This window comes from Phallusia mammillata, chromosome 1 (assembly GCF_965637545.1).
Source record: "Phallusia mammillata chromosome 1, kaPhaMamm4.hap1.1, whole genome shotgun sequence".
Classification (NCBI taxonomy): domain Eukaryota; kingdom Metazoa; phylum Chordata; class Ascidiacea; order Phlebobranchia; family Ascidiidae; genus Phallusia; species Phallusia mammillata.
Window position 1 is genome coordinate 996,849 of NC_137252.1, and position 21,125 is coordinate 1,017,973.

A 21,125-nucleotide genomic window follows, 5' to 3' on the forward strand; every position below is an offset into this window, starting at 1 on the left:
CACCGTATTTTATCAACAACATAGCATCCTGAACTTTTCTATGTCTCTCCAACAATAGATATATTGCAGAATAAACCCAAAATCGTGATAGCCATCTGTGTTTAAACTTCAAATTTTGAACAGCAAATCTCTTGAAACACAATAATGTTTATTGTAATGTAAAAACGCAACGTTGCAGTTGAGTATCTTGTATAAATATTCCGCTGTAAGTGCTGAACATCTAATTGTTTATGTCTACCCCGTACATTTCATAGGGTCAGGCGCGCCGGACCATTCGGCCAAGTTCCATTAAAAAAACACAACACCGGTACGGTTTGTAAAAGAGTATAGCAGTATGTGGACCCGCATAGTGGCGCAAGAGCGCGCTCTAGTCGTTGTTTGCCGTATAGTCAAACGTTTTTCCAGTTGCGCGATGTGCCTTCCAACGTGTGGAAAATTGGTTTTGGTGTGGCCAACATATTGTTTGCCACACTAGTATGTGGTGGCTACGTATATGCGGTAGCTGTGGGATAAAATGTCATTCAACCAATTTTCCGGTCGGTTACAATAAGTTTCATAACGATTAGGTTAATATGTTCAACTACATTACGTTTGTGCCACGAAGCTGTTGCATGCGAATATCTAGACACAAATGTTTTGTGTAAAAATGAAACAGTAGTTTCCGAATTTCAAGTTTCTTACACACACTGATACCTTTAAATTTTTGCATTCAAATTTGATCCTTAAAGTATTTCGATATTAGTCCCCCGAAAAATTACCCACGAGTGAAATCTTAGATCGACAAATTTCAACAAACCATAAACGACCAACACATGCATTAGAAATTACAAAAAAACAATGAAAAAACGTTATTACTGGAAAATAGAAATGTTTCCTGCCAACGTAATTACGAAAAACACTATGATCTCTTGAAGTATAAGCATAAACACAACACACATATGGCCTACATTGAAAAATACTTCAGTACATAAAAAATTGTACATTTAAAAAAAATATATATATCACAGTAAACAGTTTACAGTGGCCCATAAATGCGTATAATTCACTTGAAGTTTGAATAAGTGTCAAAATCCGACAGATATTGCATGACAACAGAGTGGCAGTATTTGTAGAGTACCTGTAATAACCAAAACATTATTGGAATACGCACTGGATAGTTTTTTTTTTTTTCATTGCGAAACTGAAAACAGGATTTTAAAAACATTTTTACCTTGTTGTCGACCATATTCGGTCTCATATCTCTCAGGTCTTTCACAGTACGGAACACATCCACCCGCTTTTGGACCTTCAAACGTTCGAGAATGCTGACCAGAGCGATGAAGTTCCCAGTTCTGGTTGATCCGTTGCTGTAAACACATCAATATCATAGAATTAGGTATTTTGCGTTCAGACCAGAAAAACGTCTTTAGGCATTTGTTTTCCCCCAGTGGATATTAAAGGAATGGTTCGCATGCACTAGTTTAAATGGGTTTTAAATGTGTAGGAACTCGTAGTTATATGTCAAGACATGTTGATATTGTAAAAATTTGCCCGAAAAACAATTACTGTTGACAACAGTAAAGCGTAAGCTCCTAATGAGCTTCTGTCGCGGTTTAAAATCCCAAATTTATTGAGTTGGGATTTCCCTTCCACTCGCCTTTCCACATAAACATCCGTATGAGACCGGCATAACTCGGCATATCGTCTCTAATTAGTTGTTGTGCGTTTCTTTATAAACAAACTTTTAGGCGTGGTATCCAAGTAAAACATTACCTGCATGCGACCAACACACACTTGCAATTCTGTTTAGACTTTTGCCGTTGCATTTCCTCGATAATTTTGATGAGATCCATTTCTTTCGGGGGTTGTTCCACGTCACTCCATCCCATGACTTGTAAAAGCATCACTTGCTGGGCAGCCTGACACCAAATAAGGGTTTTTTCAATTTTGTGTGAACAATTAGTTTCGTAAAAATAAAGAAAAGCTTAGTGTGGTTAACATAGTAATTCGTTGTAAGATACGTAATAATTTATTGTAAAAAAGTGTAAGAAAAAATTGTTTCCAAAATACTAACTCTCCACCCCGAAATAGTATTACAATCGATGTTGTCGGGAAGTTATTAACTTACAAAGGCGTTGGTTGCAGACCAGACGTTGACAGTTATCAGATTGTGAACGTTGAAATTATTAACTTCACGTACAGAAACCGAAATGTCTTCATATTGTAAAGCTGCATTGGTTGGAATCTGAAAACGATGTATGGTATACAATATAGGGTACGGCTATTATAGGAAAATGCGAAATGTCAAAATTACTTGAATGCTATTGTCCAAATCAACGACAAGTGAAGCTCCTCTCTCCACGATCATCTTCCAGAAGTTTTCTTCTTCTCCTGGAGCAGGATTTCTTGCAGCGATGATGAGGTCTGAAGAGTCATGTTGCTGTAAAGAGAAACAATTTTGTTAGATTGCCAACAACCAAAAATGCATTTGATTGATCCTTATTGGTTTTAGTTAAATGGCAAATACATTTGAAGCATTCTGGTACCAGAAAAAAATCACATCTCAAAAGTTATCACCTGGATATATGAAGCATCTAATTGCTGCATGCTTTCATTCTTTTTGTCGAAAACTTTGACTGATGTGTTTTTGTCTAAAAACAATGTTGTGTGTGATAGGAAAACATATGAAAGATTTGTAGTCAATTATTTACATGTTCTCAGCTGTGGGTGATTTTCCTGCCATTCTTCCCCAAATCTCCACGATGACAGCGTGTTGAATTCTTTGTCTTGCATTTTCTTACTAGAAAACAAATCTTTAGTGTTTCATCGTAGAAATTCCTAATCAGAACAGAATGTGTATAATATGCGTAAGCAATCATATGTCGCATTCTCTTATACTGTACATAGCGAAAGACCCATAATAAAACTTCCGCCTATTAACTGGTAGGGTCAAATGCTTAAATATCCGAACGGGTAATGTACTACTAAACTGTTTCGGTGCAAGTCGCTTCACAATGATACAAGATAATACAATCACTGCAAAGGCAAATGCCCTGTATGCAAGCTAACAAAATGTAACAATTGACTTACATTTCACTTGTAGTCATCGTTTGTAGTTCTGTCACATCTTTATCTGTTTTCATCAGACTTTCTCGCTCCATAAGCAGTTTGTAGACGTACATGTATTGTTTCTGTACAAAATATACGCAATTGAAACTAATTTACGGTATACTGGAATTAGTTGCTTACATTATAACTTCACTTTTATCAGTGTCAAGTTGTGTATAGAAGATAAAAATACACACCAATAGTATAATTATGGTCAAGCCGATTCATAACTTCAAGCCAACTAAAGCCTGATGTGCTTCCGGTTACGTGTATATGATTAATGTATCGTCAAGTGTAATTAGAGCGACGATCAGCTTACCGAGTTTTGAATCATGTCTTTTCGGTTCTCTCTCATTCTTAACACAGCTCGTGGCACATCAATTTTTCCCTTGTCGTCAAGTTCATGAAACAAAGTGTCCATCGCTATGTAAGTTCCTGTGCGTCCCACTCCAGCACTGCATACAAACATATGCTTCATTTGAATGATAAAGTAAACAGAGTTTTGAAGTCTTTACCTGCAGTGCACGATGATTGGAGCATTTGTGTTTTGCAAATCATCAACCATGTTACGTAGGTGGATCATGTTGGATGTAGTTACTGGAATCCCATGATCGGGCCAAGTTGTAAACTGCAGCTGTGTTATGGTTCGTTGCTCCTGTAACACATATTCGCATAACTTATAATAGACTGTTTTTTTATTCGTCACCACACCAGGAATTCCAGAACAATTCCTTTCATTTACTTTCGCATTAGACCGTGTTCATTTTATATTTTACTTAATGTGGAAATATAGAAACTGGTTTTTAGGTTATGGTCAAGTCAGAACTTAAGAGTTTATCAAATGTCAAACTAGTGGATTTCAAAGAAATGTTAGAAGATAGCTTTGTATTTGCTGCGGCTCGTTTGCGGTCATTTCCTGCCTTTTTTCTTTACGCCGAAACCCTGATTGAAAGATCAGATTTCAGTGCACTTAATCAACAGGCGAGCCTCGTTGTATTCCAAGCTTTGGTGTTCAATGAACCAAACTGTTTTTGCATGCCAAACTTGTTACGCTGGTCGCAATAGACTTTGATTTGTTATTTGTACTTACCCTGTTGATGAATAAAACAAACTGTCGTTGAACGATTCCACCGATGGTTATTTCAAGTTGTGTTCGAACTGTGAGGCCTGGTGACAATTTCCTTTCAGATTCAACGTCGGGCCAGTATTGCTCACACTTTGACTGATCGTAACAAGGATCACAACGTTAGTGCAAACTGTATGTTAATTTACGCTTGCTTGCATTTCCGTGTAATGGGTTAAACATATTTCATGTGGCATGATGTGGTAGTTGTAGTAACCAATCATAGCATTTTATAAGTTATGTATTACTCGATAACCAAGTATGGCTACGCTTTCTATTGATGACAATTTGGACATTAATCACACCACAGTGTGTTACTCACTGAACACTTCCTTGGTTTAACCACAGTGCCCTGGCGTTTTTTTTTATTTTTATTAGCGAAAAATGAAGGGGGTTAACCAACCTTTCCGTTTTCCCTCAAACCAGTGAGCATTACGATGATGTTGGAGTTTTCCTGCCAAACCATCAACCAGAAATCGTTGATTGTCTCCTTCTTCGGACCCTGAGTGGCGATGAACTTCCTCTCGTTATCGTAACCCGGTATATAAGCGGCGTTGATGTAATCGTTTCCACCGCTTCCTTGTAAAACTACTCGAGCATGATCGTCTATTCAACAAACAAAACAAGAAGCTAACAGCCGAAAACGTTTCCATAAGATAAAGTAATCTGAAATCTGTTTCTTAGTTTTTGGTTCAGATGGGGCCTTATTTATTTTTCTTAACAATGATAGATAGTTGGTAGCATTAACAAAACAGATTTGCTAATTAGTGTTTATTGTCATTGCTTTTCTGCTTAGGTGAAAAGGGTACCCTTTCGTGCAAGAATCTTAGTCATTTATACTTGTTTACTTACAAGGGAAAATATTCTTGTACCGGTTTCTCACAGCGTTTTGCGGCAACTGCGACACGTCCCTCGTTCTCTCGTTATTTTTGCTTTGGTTTTCGATTTTCTGGAACAGCAAATATCCCAATATGAAATGGTTGAAACTCTGATTTTTCAGGAACATTCTGATGTTACATGTCAATGGGGAAATGTGGCACGTGACTTTGTGTTAAAACCGATTCAAGTGACAATACAGAAAAAAACAATATATCTGTAAATTTGTGTTATTTCTTGTGCTATATGATAACGCCTGATTGCATCAATTATCCCTTTCTCTACTGTTTGTGACGTTTCCTGGTTTCGATTGTGACGTATAGTCTGTGGTTAAACCTTCCTGCTTCGACTGCGTGCATTCGATTACCAAGCCTTAGACCAGTAACCAACCTTAAACTCGTTGGAGAAACAAGATCCTGACTCAACGTTTTTCTTGTACAAATCAAACAATTTGCTGACTCTGCAGTTGGACGCCGCAGTTTCAGAAAATGGGTCTTCGTGAACTTGGTTTTCAACTTGAGGCGCTGAAAAGTAAAAATCAATAAGTTTAAAGTAACACAAACAAACACAAAAAATTGTGTCAAGGTTCACTAAAAGTTGTGGAATGCATTTCGGGCACGTATAATACTCCGCATTTAAAGTTGACACATCAGTCTAGTACGAATTGTAGCCGGCTCAGATGCAAAAAGTGGAAAGTAAACCCTTTTCTGGCGTGAATATGTATGTGTCAGTGAGAATAAACATACGATTTTGACATCACCTAAAATTCCAAGTCTTAAAGATTGCTGAACTCCCGCATGACTCGGTTGATCCGTTCCAAGCCTGCAAAGCACAATAGAACTTCAATTTCACTTTTATTGTGCATTCTTAAATTACTCTCTCGATCAGCATGACTAAGCGCAGGTTTTTATTCTTGCTATTTTGACAGGCTTTCAAACTTTTGATCCAAACACGAGAAGAATGTATAAATTGGTCTAACTATTATTCACCTTTGGTTAAGATTAAAAGTGAGTTTCGTGTATATATCAACATCCTTATTAAGTCTGAAAGGGTCTACTAAAACATAGCCTTGCACAAAGGGAATAAATTTCAGGAAGTACTGCAAACAATCCATATCTGCTGGTTGGGAAGCGTTTCATTGGCAAAATCTATTTGTGGTGATAAAAATCACCTCATTTCAAAATTTTCAAAGTCAATATTTACACAAACATTCGTAAATTTTGAACTGCAGCAGATCATCATTCGACAAAATGAAATTATCCACCACAAACAATACCTGTGTTTTCGTCTTAAAAACATGATCACCAGCGCACCAATGACAAGTACCAGAAACAACAACCCGATCACCAGGCCAGCAATGATTCCAACACTCGTTGTCGCATTTAGGTTTGCTAAACAAAATATTTTGTTACTCAAGGAACACTGCTTTTAAGCACTTGTGCAGCTGTGTATTATAGAATATATAAAACTTGTTTCGAAAATTGATCTGTGCTTACGACAACACTTTGTTACCAGCCAAATCAAATGTCACGAAGCCTACGGTGTTTAGGAATAAAATTTCACGACATATGAGTGAACTTACGATACACGCCTTTACCTTTGGGATAACAGTTTGAAGGTGGATTACCGGGAGTTTTTACTGTTAGATTGGATGTGATGTTTGCGTTGATTGAACCATTGACAATCACTGTGACCTGGAATCAATAACTAGTTTGTGTTGTTTAGGAAATATTGAAGCAAAAAGGGTAGGTTAGTTTGGAATAGTGTTGGTTGATACTTAATGCGAACACTGAAAGCCTGCATCGTTATTAATTAGGAGTAGTTGACAATTGCCGGAAGAATGATTTGCAGTCTCATAATATGGCGTACTGAAAGGGTTTCGACAAACGTTTTGTTATCTTATTACAATAAAAACACCACGTAATTACGCGGATTCAACACTTGCATTATTGCTCAGAATGTAATAAGGTGGATTTGATGTAGCTGTTAGTAAAAAAGTAGTTAAGGTGAGCACAAAGCCTTACTCATGTCTCGTATTGGCATTAAACTCACTTACCTGTATAATATTGACGGTTGAATGCGCCAAACGTCGAATAGTTGCAGATTTGTTTGAATACCAAACGTAGATTTTCTCCTTCATCGCAGGTGTGTAAACTTCAACCTGAGCACATTTAACTCAAGGATGAGAATTAATATTTTACCGTCTTTTACCACTGTATTTCGGATAATAAAGGTTTGTAATACGACAAAGCATCGAAAAGTTATAAAAATGTTTCTTTAAACAAAAATGATGTGTTTACTGTAAATCCTTCACCTTTGCAATTAATCCGTTTTTGTTAATAAACTGGTCAAGTCCGCTCCAACTGACAACAACTGTTGAGGCGTTGCATTCAAAAGTCGTTGCGTTGGTAACAACTGTTGATGTATAGTCACAAAATTTAAACCACTACTCTAAAGTTAGGATGAAAAAATGTCGTAATGATCAACAGCCTTTTGATAGCGGCAGGTGTTAAGTGACGCATGATCAAATGTCGTATGACAGCGAATGATCAAAGGTCGGGTGTAATAAAACGTCACCTGACCGTGCTAAACTACCCAAAAACGTCCTGTATAAGGCATTGTCTATTATTGCCCATCATGTATGTCTTCTTTATTATTCTGTTTAGACGTACGTTTTGTAGAATTTCGATGTATGGATCTGTCAATCAATCTATCGGGTTTTAACCGGCTTTTCAAAACCAATTCGGCTTCAGGCTTACGTTTGTGGGTTGGGGGTCAAATTTCAGGCCCATTACAACTATGTGGCCACAAATGTAGGCAAACTGTAAGGAAAACAACTTTACAAACAGCGGCTTGTAATTGAATGCGTACGACATTCAATTTGTAAATCATCTTACGCTAAACTCAAGCCAACCAACTCGCAATATTACTCACGTTTCACTTGACAAGCGTAGTGGGCCTTTCTTTTGCACTTAATGCTTGATTGTATATATATATACATTGTTAATTTAGGATAAATTGTTTTCTTTTAAAATTACTCACATTTTACTTGACAAGCATAGTAAGCTGCTTCCCCGCTGCAGTTCATGCTTGACTGCTCCCATCCGATCCCATAATGCAACGCTCCCTGCTGGCAAGTTGTAACGTTGGAAACAGGAAAATTTGCCGGAGATCCGTCGCTCCAATACCAACCATTCAACGACGTGTTATAACGAGCTCCAATAATGACATTTATATCTTTAAACATAAAAGTTGCAACATATTACAATATTGTAAAGAAATATCGCTAATATTTTGTTGTTAAATATCAGCAGAAACTAACTTGGTGTTCGGAACGATCTTTTGTATTTTGCGAAATTGCCATATGACTCATTCACACTTCGCAGTTTGTATGCATTTTGTCTACCAACATATATAAAGATTCTCTTTTGGCGTTTTCTAGTATTGTCAGCAAATAATGTATACCGTAATTTCCACCCTACAAACCGGCATACATTAACAAAAGTCGGTGTGATGGACAAGTAAGGTATTTGATCCAGTATTTGTTTGCAAACTACGTTTTGTATTTAACACTATAGAACATCAGTTGGTTAAGTTTCTTAATCCAATGTAATTGTAAAATGATTGTAATTGCTAATTGAAGAAGTTAAGGAAATATAACGTAATGTATTAATTTACAAACTAGCTGCTGAACACAAACCGTTCCAATTTCCCTTTTTACCTTTGCCTTTACAAGTTTTCCCGACAGTTACTTTCCAATTGTATTTGGGTTGATTTCTCCAAGTATCACAAAAATAGATTGGTTTACTGCTGTTTTGCTGATTGCTAAAAAATGATTGTCAAAACGAAAACGTAGCAACCTCCAGTAACTACGGGTAGGTTAATAATTCAACCTTCATCTTGTTGTTGACTATTAGTGGATAGTTAATGTCAGATGTTATTACCTTTTATACAAGTCAAAATACCACAGATGTCCGAGATATTTTGTACTATTCCAAATTCCATTTTTAACCGGACTTTTCGAGTATTTGTATTGTTGATAACGAGTTTTGTAAAAAACATAAATTCGTTGCAAATCTGAAACAATTCTTAAAAAGTACACGATATTGATGTAAAAGATCAAACAATGAAAAAATTTCATATGTTTGCAAACAACTGCTTTGAAACAAAATTATTTTTTGTTTTTTCAATTTCTTGCTTCTATCTTAACCTGTTGTGTATTTGTCTGTCATGAGTTGAGTGAGAGTTGCGTTGATCTGTGGGTCGTCAGTCATTGCAAGATTTCCACCCAGTAAAGAACATTTTTTCTGTGCAGTGTTTGCAATCCTTTGATCGTTAGATAATATCAACACACTGTCCTTCACTGTTTGGAAAGTCTTTCTGCAACCTGTGATATTTTTTGCTTTAATTTGACCTAAAAATTTGAAGTGGCTGAACAATTTGTTTGTAAGCGATTGTGAATGAATAATGTCTGGCACTTTAGATAGCCTACAATCGTTACTAAATCCAAGATGAAAGTCACAAAGGTCAAAAACCGAGGCCCGTTTTCATTTGACAATCGGTTTGAATATCCGGATTTCAAATACAAGAAAACAAAAAAAAAACTTTTCATTATTGGAAACATAGTTGTACTTACTGTTGATTTGTCCTTTCGAATGATAAACCAAAAGCAATATGATAAAAACATTGCTTCCTGTCATATTGCTGACTTTGAGCTAAAAATAAAACTAAAGCAGTTTGTACATTTCTGCTTGTTTTGTTGGGTTTTTTTTGTGCAAAGACTTCTTGCAAATAAGAATTAAGTTCAATTCAGTAACATAAACGGTTCTAAGTCGTCCAAGTAGATAAATATTGCCAAACTTATAAGTCAAACGCTGCCGGAAAATACGGCATAAACATAGGGAACTACTTTAGAATAAAGTAACTGATACCGGTCCTATTGTTTTCATCTTGGTTGGTGGTTATTTGTCTACTGCAACTACGTCCTGTCAGAATCAAACCGCGAATCTATGTGCTTCCGCAACCGATCACCTAACGAATCTGTCTTCTCGATGCTGCGAGTCCTGTTGCATTGTCTTTCACATGTAAGCTTCTTCCTTATAGTGGCGGGATTGTTTATGTCGAACAAACTGATGTATCAGAATGCGAAAGTTTTTTAACTTCGTCTACATTTGTTGAGTAAATGTGAGCATCACACTAAAAGCAACAGGTTTCACAAATCATTTACTGCACTGTTTTGGATACTGGGCAGTTAAATTTAGAACTGTTCACCCGTGTTGGTTTCAGTTGATTAAAAACATTCACATTTAATCACACTTTCATTTAGTGTGCCCTCTTACGCCTTTTGTGAACAGGTTGCGCGATAAATTTCGTGTTGTCAAGGTTTTTACTGTGAGTTTACTGTAAGTGAGAAACGTGGTAACTAACAGCTCAACACTGCAATAACACGATGTATACTAACCTCTGTGTTTAAACATTATTCCTTATAGTCTGACTTTCCTCTAAGATGCAACTGTGTACTGTCTTCCAGTGCGACTACAACTAAACCTTATAGTTAAACAATAGGACATCAAAAATACAGCTCTTTACTGCCACCATACGTTAACAACGTTATAGAAAAACACCAGAACATGAATCAATTAGCAATGTACAACATTAAGTTTTAATCAGTTTAAGAAAACGAAAAAATCTAAAATAGCACAAATTGCCATTGTTGGTGAACATGACACGCATATGTGAACATGATCAAAAATATGTTGAATCAACCACAGAATTTTCGCTACCTAAAAAAAACATGTAAAATTAATCTGCTTGTTAATTGGGTTGTTAACGTTTTTCATTTGAATGATTGTAACACTTTTTACGTCAGTCCGTCTTAATAACGCAAACCTGGAACTCATTTATTGTAACGAGCCTTAAACATGTTTGAAGCAGTGGTTTTTGGCACAAAGGCAACGAGACATGTGACAAGGGCAAACATGTATAGCAATGTATCCATGTGTCGTTGTCTACAAGTTTGTTATATGTGATTGTCTACATGTTTTATATGTGTTTTCTACATGCTTATCATTGGATTCGGAAATTTGTAACTGACGTGGGATTGCATCCATGTGAAAATACGAAGAAACTGCATTTTAAACCTTCACAACATATAGTGGGCTACTTTTGATTGCAAAATTTTGTTATGTTGAGTCGTGTTTTGTGGGCGCGTTATTTGACTCGGAAAAATGTCCTTGGATTTGTTACTAACAAATTTAAGGTGCTTTAAATTTTTTTTATCCAAAATCTTCAATTGCAGGCAACGGTTCATCTATTCTATTCTATTCAGTTGGACTGGACTTCATCACATTTTCATAAACAACAATTTAAATGCTCAGGTGCAAAGCAAATTTTGTGTTGTTGTTTTTGCGTGTTAAAACTTTGACAAACAAACCTGAATGTGCATCAAATATACCACAGCAAACAAAATTACATGCGGATTGAAATTCAATTCAATTGCGAAATTGCTTTCTAGCAGTGGTGCAAAACTCAAAAATAAAAATTGTGATTCAACTAAAAGTGGGAAATATGGCTACTTTTTAGAAATATATCTCAATCACAATTCATTTTTCGCAAAAGATATGATTGTAATTTGTTAATCTACTGATATAAACGAAGCAAACGGTCTTGGTTTTCGTGAATATTAAATTTGTAGACTTCGAATGTGTAACATCTGTGAATGTCTTTGTTGTAATTTGTCAAAGAAAAGTAAAATTTGTCGTGTGCAGGCGATTGTTTTTCGGATACTAATCAACACCGGATAAAAAGTTAGAAGAACTTAACAACAGAGCATTCAGCACTAGTTCAATTGCTAACGTACATGATAACGCACAGAGCATAATCAGTTCATGTAGATAACGAAAAGAAGTGGTGACAATACACATCCTTGCCGAAGACCAACCTCCACATGGAATGGTTTAGATTGTTTCCCGTTCACGCGAACACAAACCTCAGGCTGATAGTAAAATGACTTAATGGCCAGCAACAGCTGGCCATTGATGCCATGTTCCTGTAGTACTCCCCAAATGTTTTCTCGAGGAATCCGATCAAATGCCTTCTCAAGCTCGACGAAACATGCGAAGACGTCTTTGGCATATTCCCATGATTTCTCGAAAACTTGCTTCAATGTGAAGATTTGGTCCGTAGTGCTGCGACCGGGACGAAAACCACACTGGCCCTTCTCCAGCTTTGTTTCCAATATTTCTCGGCATTTACGTTCAAGGCATTTGATATACACCTTTCCTGGCAGACTAAGCAACGATATTCCTCTGTAGTTCGTACATTCCTTACGATCGCCTTTTTTGAAAATTGGAATAACTACGCCCGTTTGCCAGTCTTTAGGTGTCCTGCCAAGTTTCCACGCCACTTGACACACTTGTGTTAACCACAAAATTCCTTCTCTTCCCAGAGCTTTCAACATTTCAGGTCGAATTTCATCTTCGCCAGCTGCCTTTCCGGATTTTAGCCCTCGTACTGCTATTGCAACTTCGGCTGCTGTGAAGACTTCCTCGTCTCCTGACTGAACCATTTGCTGTGTATCAACAGGCGTTGCCTTTACTGGGTTCAAAAGATCTTTAAAGTATTCTCTCCATCGTGCAAGTATATTGGATCTCTGGCATTTTATCTCTTACCACGCAAACGGCGGATGGTCTGCCAAAATACTTTGTTTGCCGATGTATAGTTGGAATCCAACTGTCGACCAAACTCCTCCCAAGATTTCTATTTTGGCTTTTTAAATGCTAAAGTGGCAGCTCTCCGCGCTTCCGAGTAACGCGATTGCAATTCAGATGAAGACCTGTTTTGCAACAAATCCCTAAAAGCCTCCTTCTTTGCACGAATCACTTGTTTCACATCCTCATTCCACCAAGGTGTTTTCTTTTTGTTCTCCGTTACTCTGAGTCGTTTTCGCCCGCAACTTTCCGCAGCAGATGAAATTATAGCTGTTTTGAATGATTCCCATTTCATCTCAATGTCCTCAGATACATCTGGAAGTTGTCTGAACTTTGATGACATGCTCGATGCAAACTTCTTCCTTACTTCTTTGTCTTCCAACGCCTCCCATTTGATCCTATATGCCACGGTTGACTTACGGAATTTCTTGTTAGGCCAAGGATTCGAAATTCGTAAGGAACATACCACTAGGTGGTGATCTTTAGGTAGTCTTAAAGGAAAACTGTCTAAAATTCACTGAGAAAACATAACACCATTTCGATTCCATACCTTTGCTACGTGTTATTGAAAGGAAAACATTTTCAACATACAACGACTTCATTTTGTCGTAAAGATATCACAGAAACAAACGACTATTTTACCCTCTTAAAAACAAAACATAAAAAAAGCAAAATTTAAATATCAACATTCAGGTCTCTTCAGCATTAAATCTTTCATCACTAGGCTAAAACGATTTGCTGTCAAGGTTTAAATTGTAAAGTTTTTTATGTTTCTCTCATGCCATAGAAAAATGTCCCATAATTTTACCATAATCCGTTGTGACGTCACAATGCGACGAAAACCTCCTTTGTTTACGCAATCGCTGGGTGGTGCACGTACTTGGGAGGGCAAAGTGAGGGAGTGCAAGGTCGAGAGCAGGGATGGACCTTTCCAACGGTACCAATATTGTCGCTCTGGGCGCTCTACATTTTGCCCAGTAGGCTCACGAACTGTCATGTTGAATTTTGTGAATGCCTTTTTTCGTTCTTCGCTCGTATGGGATTTCAGGGTTTAAAAGGAACCTAATTTCGTCATAATTCGCGGATCCATGGAAATCTTATGTCTAATTACAAAATTAGGTGTTTTTGATTGTTTATTTTGCAATATTAAAATTGTAATATGTCAGAAGAGGAATAAAAGTTGCGAAAACTGCTATTTTTGTAAAGATTTGGGGCAAAACGAGGCAGATTAGGGGGGAAACGAGGCTGTTTTGCCTTAATGTTTTTGTTGGACGGTACCTTACTCATGTTTTTCGGCAGGTACGCAGCGATTGTGTTTTGGTCGGTCGCGTCCCAGGGTCAACGTTGTTTAAGAGTTAAAAAAGTTGTGTTAAAGAAGAGCGATTGACGTCATTTTTTGTATGACGTCATGGGAGGGTATGATGACGCTGTAAACGTATTTTTTGCTTAAACGCTTAACACTTAAATAGGTCGAAAAGCGTTCTAAGAATGACGGAGTTCACATGTGTTAAAAGCATTATTTTTCATCCAAAAATTGTCATACTTATGTCAGAACCAAAACAATTTATTCAAATTTGCCTTATTAGTCAATCAAAATGCGCCAGTATCTGTAATGTATATTGCGCCATCTTGTGACGCATTAAGTATATTGCCCCGCCTTGTGACGACCTTACCGCATGCCCATATAAAACCGTGAGTTTAACTTTTACGGTCATTCGAAGTGTCTTGTAGCTGTGGGCTTGTTGTGTCGCTGTTTCATTCAATACATGGTGTCAGAAGTGCGTTCACGCCTCTAATTAAGATGGACAAATCAGCAGGTTCTCTACCCCCGGCAATGCAGTGGAATGGCAATATGGCTGAGAACTGGAAAAGGTTTATCCAGAGATTCAAACTCTATCTGACGGCGATTGGTGGTGACAGCAAGTCCGACAAAAGTAAGTCTGCGTTGCTTCTTCATGTTATGGAAGGTGATGGCATTCAGATTTACAATTCTTTTAAGTTCGAAACTGGAAATGAAATGAAATTTGATGTCATAGTGAATGAATTTCAACTGTATTTCTGCCCCAAAAAGAACGTAACATTTGAACGTTATAAATTTAACAACCGAAACCAACCGGATGGTGAAAATATTGATCAATATGCCACCGAGCTGAAAAATCTTTCTGCACATTGTGAGTTTGAGAATCTTAGTGACTCATTAATCCGGGATAGAGTGGTTTGTGGAATTTCTGACGACAAGGTTCGTGAAGTTCTTTTAAAAGAAGTTGACCTGACTCTAGAAAAATGTCTTTCTATTTGTCGTTCAAATGAAGTAGTTAAACTACAAGCTGCTGTAATTAGGAGCCAAGAGAATAACGTGTGGGTTGTCAATAATCAACAATTAACCCCGGGGACAAGTCATTTCAGGTCCAACAAAAGGAACCTGCGGTGCGAAGGATGTGCTTTAATTCACGCTTCAGGTGCATGTTCAGCCCGGGGGAAACCTTGTTTCCATTGTGGAAAACTTGGCCACTACTCAAGATGTTGTAGCAACCGAAGAGTCAATGAAGTGAAGGAAACTTCTTTTCACGTTAATACAGTGAGTACCGTTGTCACTTCAAAAGATTGGTTAGTTCCATTGAGATTAAATGGAAAACAGTTTACCTGTAAAATTGACACTGGTGCCCAGGTAAACCTAATTTCGCTATCAGATATTAAAGCTATTTCCAGTACACCTCGTATCGAAAGTACTAATATTGTGCTAACTGCGTTTGCCAATCACAAGATACTTGTGTATGGTGTTTGCACTTTAAATGTCACATTCCGAAACCATGCGCACGTGATGAAGTTCTTTGTTGTCCAAGCTAAAACTCAACCACTTATCGGTCTTTTTGGTGCAGAGGCGTTAATGCTTATCAATCGTGTACATGCAGTGGAGTCTATAGAGCAGTGTGGTAATCTTGTCCGCGAATACGAGGATATTTTTAATGGTCTCGGTTGTCTTCCAGATACATACTCAATAAGGTTGAACTCCAATGCCACTCCAGTCATCCATCCGAGTCGAAAAGTTCCGTATCTGCTGAAAGCAAAGTTGAAAGAAGAACTTCAGAGAATGAAAGGATTAGGTGTTATAACAGAAGTGACTGAACCAACCAGATGGGTAAACTCTGTAGTAATTGTGAACAAAAAGAACGGAAAACTTCGTGTTTGTCTTGATCCCCGTGACCTCAATAAATCAATCATGCGTGAACATTACATGTTACCCACTCGGGAGGAATTAATGTCACAATTTAGTAATGCAAAGTTTTTTAGCAGGTTGGATGCTGTGAGTGGTTTTTGGCAAATAAAAATTGACGAAGAAAGTTCGAAGCTGTGTACATTTAATACTCCCTTCGGAAGGTACAGGTTTTTGCGTTTACCGTTTGGTATCTCGTCCGCCCCAGAAGTATTTCATCGTGCTGTACATTCCTTGTTTGAGAAAATGGATGGTGTTGACACGTCAATGGACGATATTATTGTGTGGGGCAGTTCCAAAGAAGAACATGACAGGCGACTCCACATGGTTTTGAAACAAGCTAGGAAGTCAAATTTACGATTGAATCGTGAAAAATGCGTTTTTGTGTCAATCGTTTAACGTTCATGGGAGATGTTTTAAGTGCAGGTGGTTTGCAACCAGATCCAAAGAAGGTTCGAGCCATTGAGACGATGTCTCGACCAGCAAACAAGCGTGATGTTCAACGCTTTCTGGGCATGGTGAACTATCTTGCACGGTATATTCCCGATGTGTCAGAAAAACTGCACAACTTCGCTCACTGGTGCATAAATATAGTGAATGGAACTGGACCAGTAACGAAGAAAAAGCGTGGATGGAATTAAAGAGGGTAATTTCTAGCCAACCCATTCTTAAACATTTTAATCCTGTACTTCCAATAAAGGTATCCGCAGACGCCTCAAAAGAAGCTCTTGGTGCGGTATTGCTTCAGATGCATGACAAAGAGTGGTATCCTGTGTCCTACGCCTCTAGAGCAATGATTGATGCCGAAACGCGCTACGCACAAATTGAAAAGGAACTCCTTGCGGTAACATTTGCGTGTGAGCGGTTTCATCAGTTCATATATGGTCAACACATATGCATAGAAATTGATCACAAGCCATTAGTTCCGTTGTTTAAAAAAAACTTAAACAATTGTCCAATAAGGGTACAACGTCTGATGATACGTCTGCATTCGTATGACTTTAGTGTAATCTATACTCCAGGAAAGTTCATGCACACAGCCGATGCTTTGTCGAGAAGTGTTTCCCAAGAAACCGAAGATTTGCAATCACATGCTGATGTGGAACGTCATGTTCATTTGGTTGTGTCATCACTCACCCGATCCGTCTACTTTCAGGCGCTTTAAACTGTCGAATTCTGGATAATCCCGGGCCTTTATGCTGTCGTATTATATTCCATATTATGGATTCTGCGCTTTAAGTGTTGTTTTCGTTGTGAGTGTGACTGTTTGTTGACAAATTAAATCAGCTGAACTGAACCTTACAGTGCGGTAGGAAGTTAGAAGTTAGAACACTGGCTTCAATTTATGGAGTTTTTTCCAAAAATTGGTGGTAAGTTTAACTGATTTAAGTATTTTGTAAATAATAGAAAACCATTTTAATATAGAAAGACATATCACATATTTGTCTGACCTGAGGATATTAACTGGGTTCACACCCAGGAAGTAGATTTTGAGTGAAGCAGCATAGTTTTACGAATTTATCAGCCTTAAAAGTAACAAGCATCTGTGCCCCTGCAGGGACCTGGTGTGTATTTGATTTGGACAAAAACATCAAGGTGTTGGAAGTTTAAACTCATATGGGCAACACTTCCATCGATTATAAACAAGGCAGCTACACAGATGGTGTATTTTTGATTAAAGGAAGGTCCTAATTGTTTCAGAAAAAAATGCAACCCGGACAAGTCTGGAAATGTTTGGGCTGGTGGTGAAAATTGGAATGTTGAAACCAATACACTACAAGTACAGGACAAGTGACAGAGAGACAGATTTGGTGAACCACAGATGATTGTGTGAGTAAACAGTTGATCTAATAAACTTAAGGCAGATTAATATAGCATGACTTTGATATTTGGTATAGAAGTGTTTTACACACCTTACAAACTATTACCTGAAAGACTGCGATAGCATGCCTAGTTTTATTGACTGATTTTATTTGGTTGCCTCCAGCACTTGTAATATTAATGACTGGTAAAAACACTAAAATGGGTTCAAAATTGTTTGCGATTTTGAACATATACTGTATGTTTTTTTAGTTAATAGTGAATTGAAATTTATTATTATATTGTGCAATTGCAGCTAAAGCTATGGGTGAATCCTCATATGTACCATACAAACTCATGTTATGGTTTGCCATGAAGATGTCATTTCCCAACTAAAAACAATTTAAAGCATGCTTTTTGTCTTTAAAAGAAGCAAATGACACAAAGGCTATGGACTGAAGAGTAGACCAGGTAGATATATATACAATTAGTACAAAAAAGCTTACATTGTTTAACATAAATCAACTGTGTTTGTTCAAATTAATATTGCACCATTGCTAATAAAATAAGCTCTACTTTCACAGTTAGATTTACTTAGCAGATATCTCCAATTGTTAACAAAATGTTTGTTAAAAAATGTTGCAGATAGTTTAGTTTGCAGCTCAGCTATTTTTATATTATGACCATTACATAGCAGTACTGTCATATAGTCATTTGATGGTAGCATAAAAAGCCTTTTTATCAACTAACCATTTGGTTATCAAGTAAAGATTGTAAAAATTGCATTTAATTAACTCCAAAGTTTCAAAACTAGATTTTTATGGTGTTTAATTATTTCATTAAATTTGTGTTTTATTACAAGACAGGGCAAGGAGATGTTACCCTTAAAATCTGGAAAAGTTAGATGCAAGGGAAGGATATGTGTACTATTTGAAACTTTAACCTTTACACAGCTATAGATTACATGCAATCTGCTTTCTGTATTCCACATCCTGCACATTAACCAAGATATGACCGAAGGTTCAACATAATAAGCAAATCTGTCTATTCCAATTGTTGGGTAATATTTAGATTGCTATATATGTCCCAATCTATTTGTTAATTTGTGGTGCTTTTTGTGCTTATTTTAATGCAAACAGTATTGTTTTTTTGTTACACTGCGTTTTTAGTCTACAATTTTTATCCACATTTGATACTGAGTAAAAATCCATGACCACTTCCAAATGTTGAACCAGAATTATTTCACTGGATGTGAGGTGTTTTACTGCATTATTGCTGAGATACATTTGTGGCGCTTTTCATTGCGAGTTCTTTCAAAAGTTACAAAGTTAAGCCGCACGGAATTGGATCAATGTCTTGAATAAAGAATGTACAATCCGTGTTTCATTTCTACAGACTTGTTGAGGAAAGTTTACTCCAGAGAAACAACAGGCGCAATGGGTTACCTTGGTAGAAATAGCAAATTTATAGTCAAGAGATAGGGGGCAATTCAGGGAGCGTAAACTTGCTGGAAAGGAAAGCAAATCAACGTCCTGTTGTTTCAGCTTTTGTTAAAAAACTTAATCACGTCACGCTCCTTGACTCGTTAGTTTGAAACTTTGTGTTGCAAGCAAGCTTTATTGCGTCACTATCTGTTGTTTCACATCAATTAGAAAACAATGACTATTCTTTAGTGCTAAACGATACAGTGATTTACCTACTTCAGGTTTTTTCGCATACCTTGGAAGTAATTAAGCATACGAAAGTTCTGTGTCTAATCCAACTAATTCAACATTAAGTTTCATATCCTACAAAAAGCAAAAAACAAAATAACAGTTTATGATTTGTTTATGTCTTCGGTAGCTAACGACGATGAACACATGGCTTTGCATAAGATCGCTAAAAGATTCAACAAACCTTTAGTCTTCAAATCTTACTTAACAAATGCCGACATGTTTAAAGAAACATAAAATAGTGTAAAGGCGTCTAAAACTTTTTGTGTGCTACTGGCGTTCGTGCTCCAAGTCGTAACATAAAATGGCCTGCAGAAATTAGCAATATCAGTCACAAGCAACAATTCAAAAAGGCTTGTTTGAAAAACCGTTTTGCCTGTGAAAACCGAATGATTTTATCTCAAACCGTTTGTGTTTTATGGCCGGCAATCTTTATCCCTGTGCGACCATTGCCGTCAGTGCGTGGACGGTCATGCCCTTCGACAAAATGATGATGTACGCTTCTTATTTTCGTTTTGCTTATGGCAACAAGCTGAAACTTTGCAAGCTGTTACAGATTACAATTCCAAGTTGTCCTGTGCAAACCGTTTAATTTTATCTCAAACCGTTCGTGTTTTATAGCCGACAGTCTTAATCACTGTGCGACATTATTGTATGGTATGGTGTGGCGGTCAAGCCATTCGACGAATGATGATGTACGCTTCTTATTTTCGTTTCGCTAATGGCAGCAAGCTGAAACTTTGCAAGCTGTTACAGATTACAATTCCACGTTGGCCTGTGAAAAACGTTTAATTTTATCTCAAACCGTTCGTGTTTTATAGCCGGCAAACTTTATCCCTGTGCGACCATTGTCGTCAGTGTGTGGACGGTTATGCCCTTCGACTAGGGTTGGTTCGGATATCAATAATTTCCACTATCCGGATAACGGATATATACGGATTTTTTGAATTGAGCTATCCGGTCAACCGGATAATAACAAGTCTATTACAACATCGTCCAATTGTGGCACAGATTATTTGTTTGAGTGTTTATAATTGTCCAGCATATATCAAATTTACTGCTTTAATCAGTGTAGTTCTGAAAAAGAACGATTCATCAGTTGTTTCATATTTTCCCTACAGTTAATTTTCTGAGCGAAACTAGGCCCAAAACGTTGTTATCAAACAAACATGTCTTTTTCGAATCTCAAAATTTATCATTCCGAGCGAAACACCTTACAATGGATGCATTTTCTATTTCATTAGTGTGACTTCAATTTACCCGTGAATTTTGGTGGAGCTACTAACACTGGAATTTGGCTAGCGCCCTCTCTGGGATTTTCTGGTCTTTTTTTTCCGCAACGGAGCATAGGCGTTTATGGTGGTGACTCAGCAATTTGGGTTTATGGTAAGAATAATTGCCGAGTCAGCACCATTACCGCCTATGCTCTGTTGCGCCACCTACCAAACCGGGCGTTAGCTGACTTCCAATGTTAGTAGTTCTACCGTGAATTTTAACATCAGTAGGGAAGATGTACAACAAAGTGAATATTCGTATTAACTAGGATAAACTTAAAGTCGTCTGTTGCATCTGTCACTGCACATTAACTGCGTATTTTTTAAAAT

The 21,125-nt window shown here is 37.3% G+C and overlaps 1 protein-coding gene and 1 long non-coding RNA gene across 3 annotated transcripts; one reads left to right on the forward strand and one right to left on the reverse strand.

The window, feature by feature from the left end:
• Positions 1-260: 260 nt before the first annotated feature.
• On the reverse strand, positions 261-6,471 carry LOC145231003 (receptor-type tyrosine-protein phosphatase alpha-like). The gene is made up of 16 exons (XM_080096317.1): positions 6,363-6,471; positions 5,847-5,908; positions 5,477-5,610; positions 5,063-5,159; positions 4,614-4,816; positions 4,178-4,309; positions 3,603-3,742; positions 3,407-3,542; positions 3,070-3,170; positions 2,691-2,779; positions 2,557-2,630; positions 2,294-2,419; positions 2,108-2,224; positions 1,753-1,898; positions 1,211-1,346; positions 261-1,117 (listed from the first exon to the last, which is right to left on the reverse strand). Exons 1-16 carry the CDS (start codon positions 6,383-6,385, stop codon positions 1,043-1,045), a joined length of 1,791 nt encoding a protein of 596 aa, XP_079952443.1. The 5' UTR covers positions 6,386-6,471; the 3' UTR covers positions 261-1,042.
• Positions 6,472-17,269: 10,798 nt separating this feature from the next.
• On the forward strand, positions 17,270-19,090 carry LOC145208971 (uncharacterized). Of its 2 annotated transcripts, XR_013854977.1 has the most exons (4): positions 17,270-17,379; positions 17,711-17,839; positions 18,126-18,280; positions 18,672-19,090. It is a non-coding gene; the product is annotated as an uncharacterized LOC145208971 (long non-coding RNA). The 2 variants fall into 2 exon arrangements; XR_013854976.1 differs by lacking the exon at positions 17,270-17,379 and having other exon boundaries at positions 17,558-17,839.
• Positions 19,091-21,125: the final 2,035 nt, after the last annotated feature.

Excerpts from the sequence above, each read along its gene's own strand:
- LOC145231003 (XM_080096317.1), bottom strand. The coding sequence starts at position 6,385 with ATGTTTTTAAGACGAAAACACAG. Across the intron at positions 3,743-4,177 it reads TTGTTTTATTCATCAACAGG|GAGCAACGAACCATAACACA; the intron begins GTAAGTACAAAT and ends TATGTGTTACAG. Across the intron at positions 3,543-3,602 it reads CCAATCATCGTGCACTGCAG|TGCTGGAGTGGGACGCACAG; the intron begins GTAAAGACTTCA and ends GTTTGTATGCAG.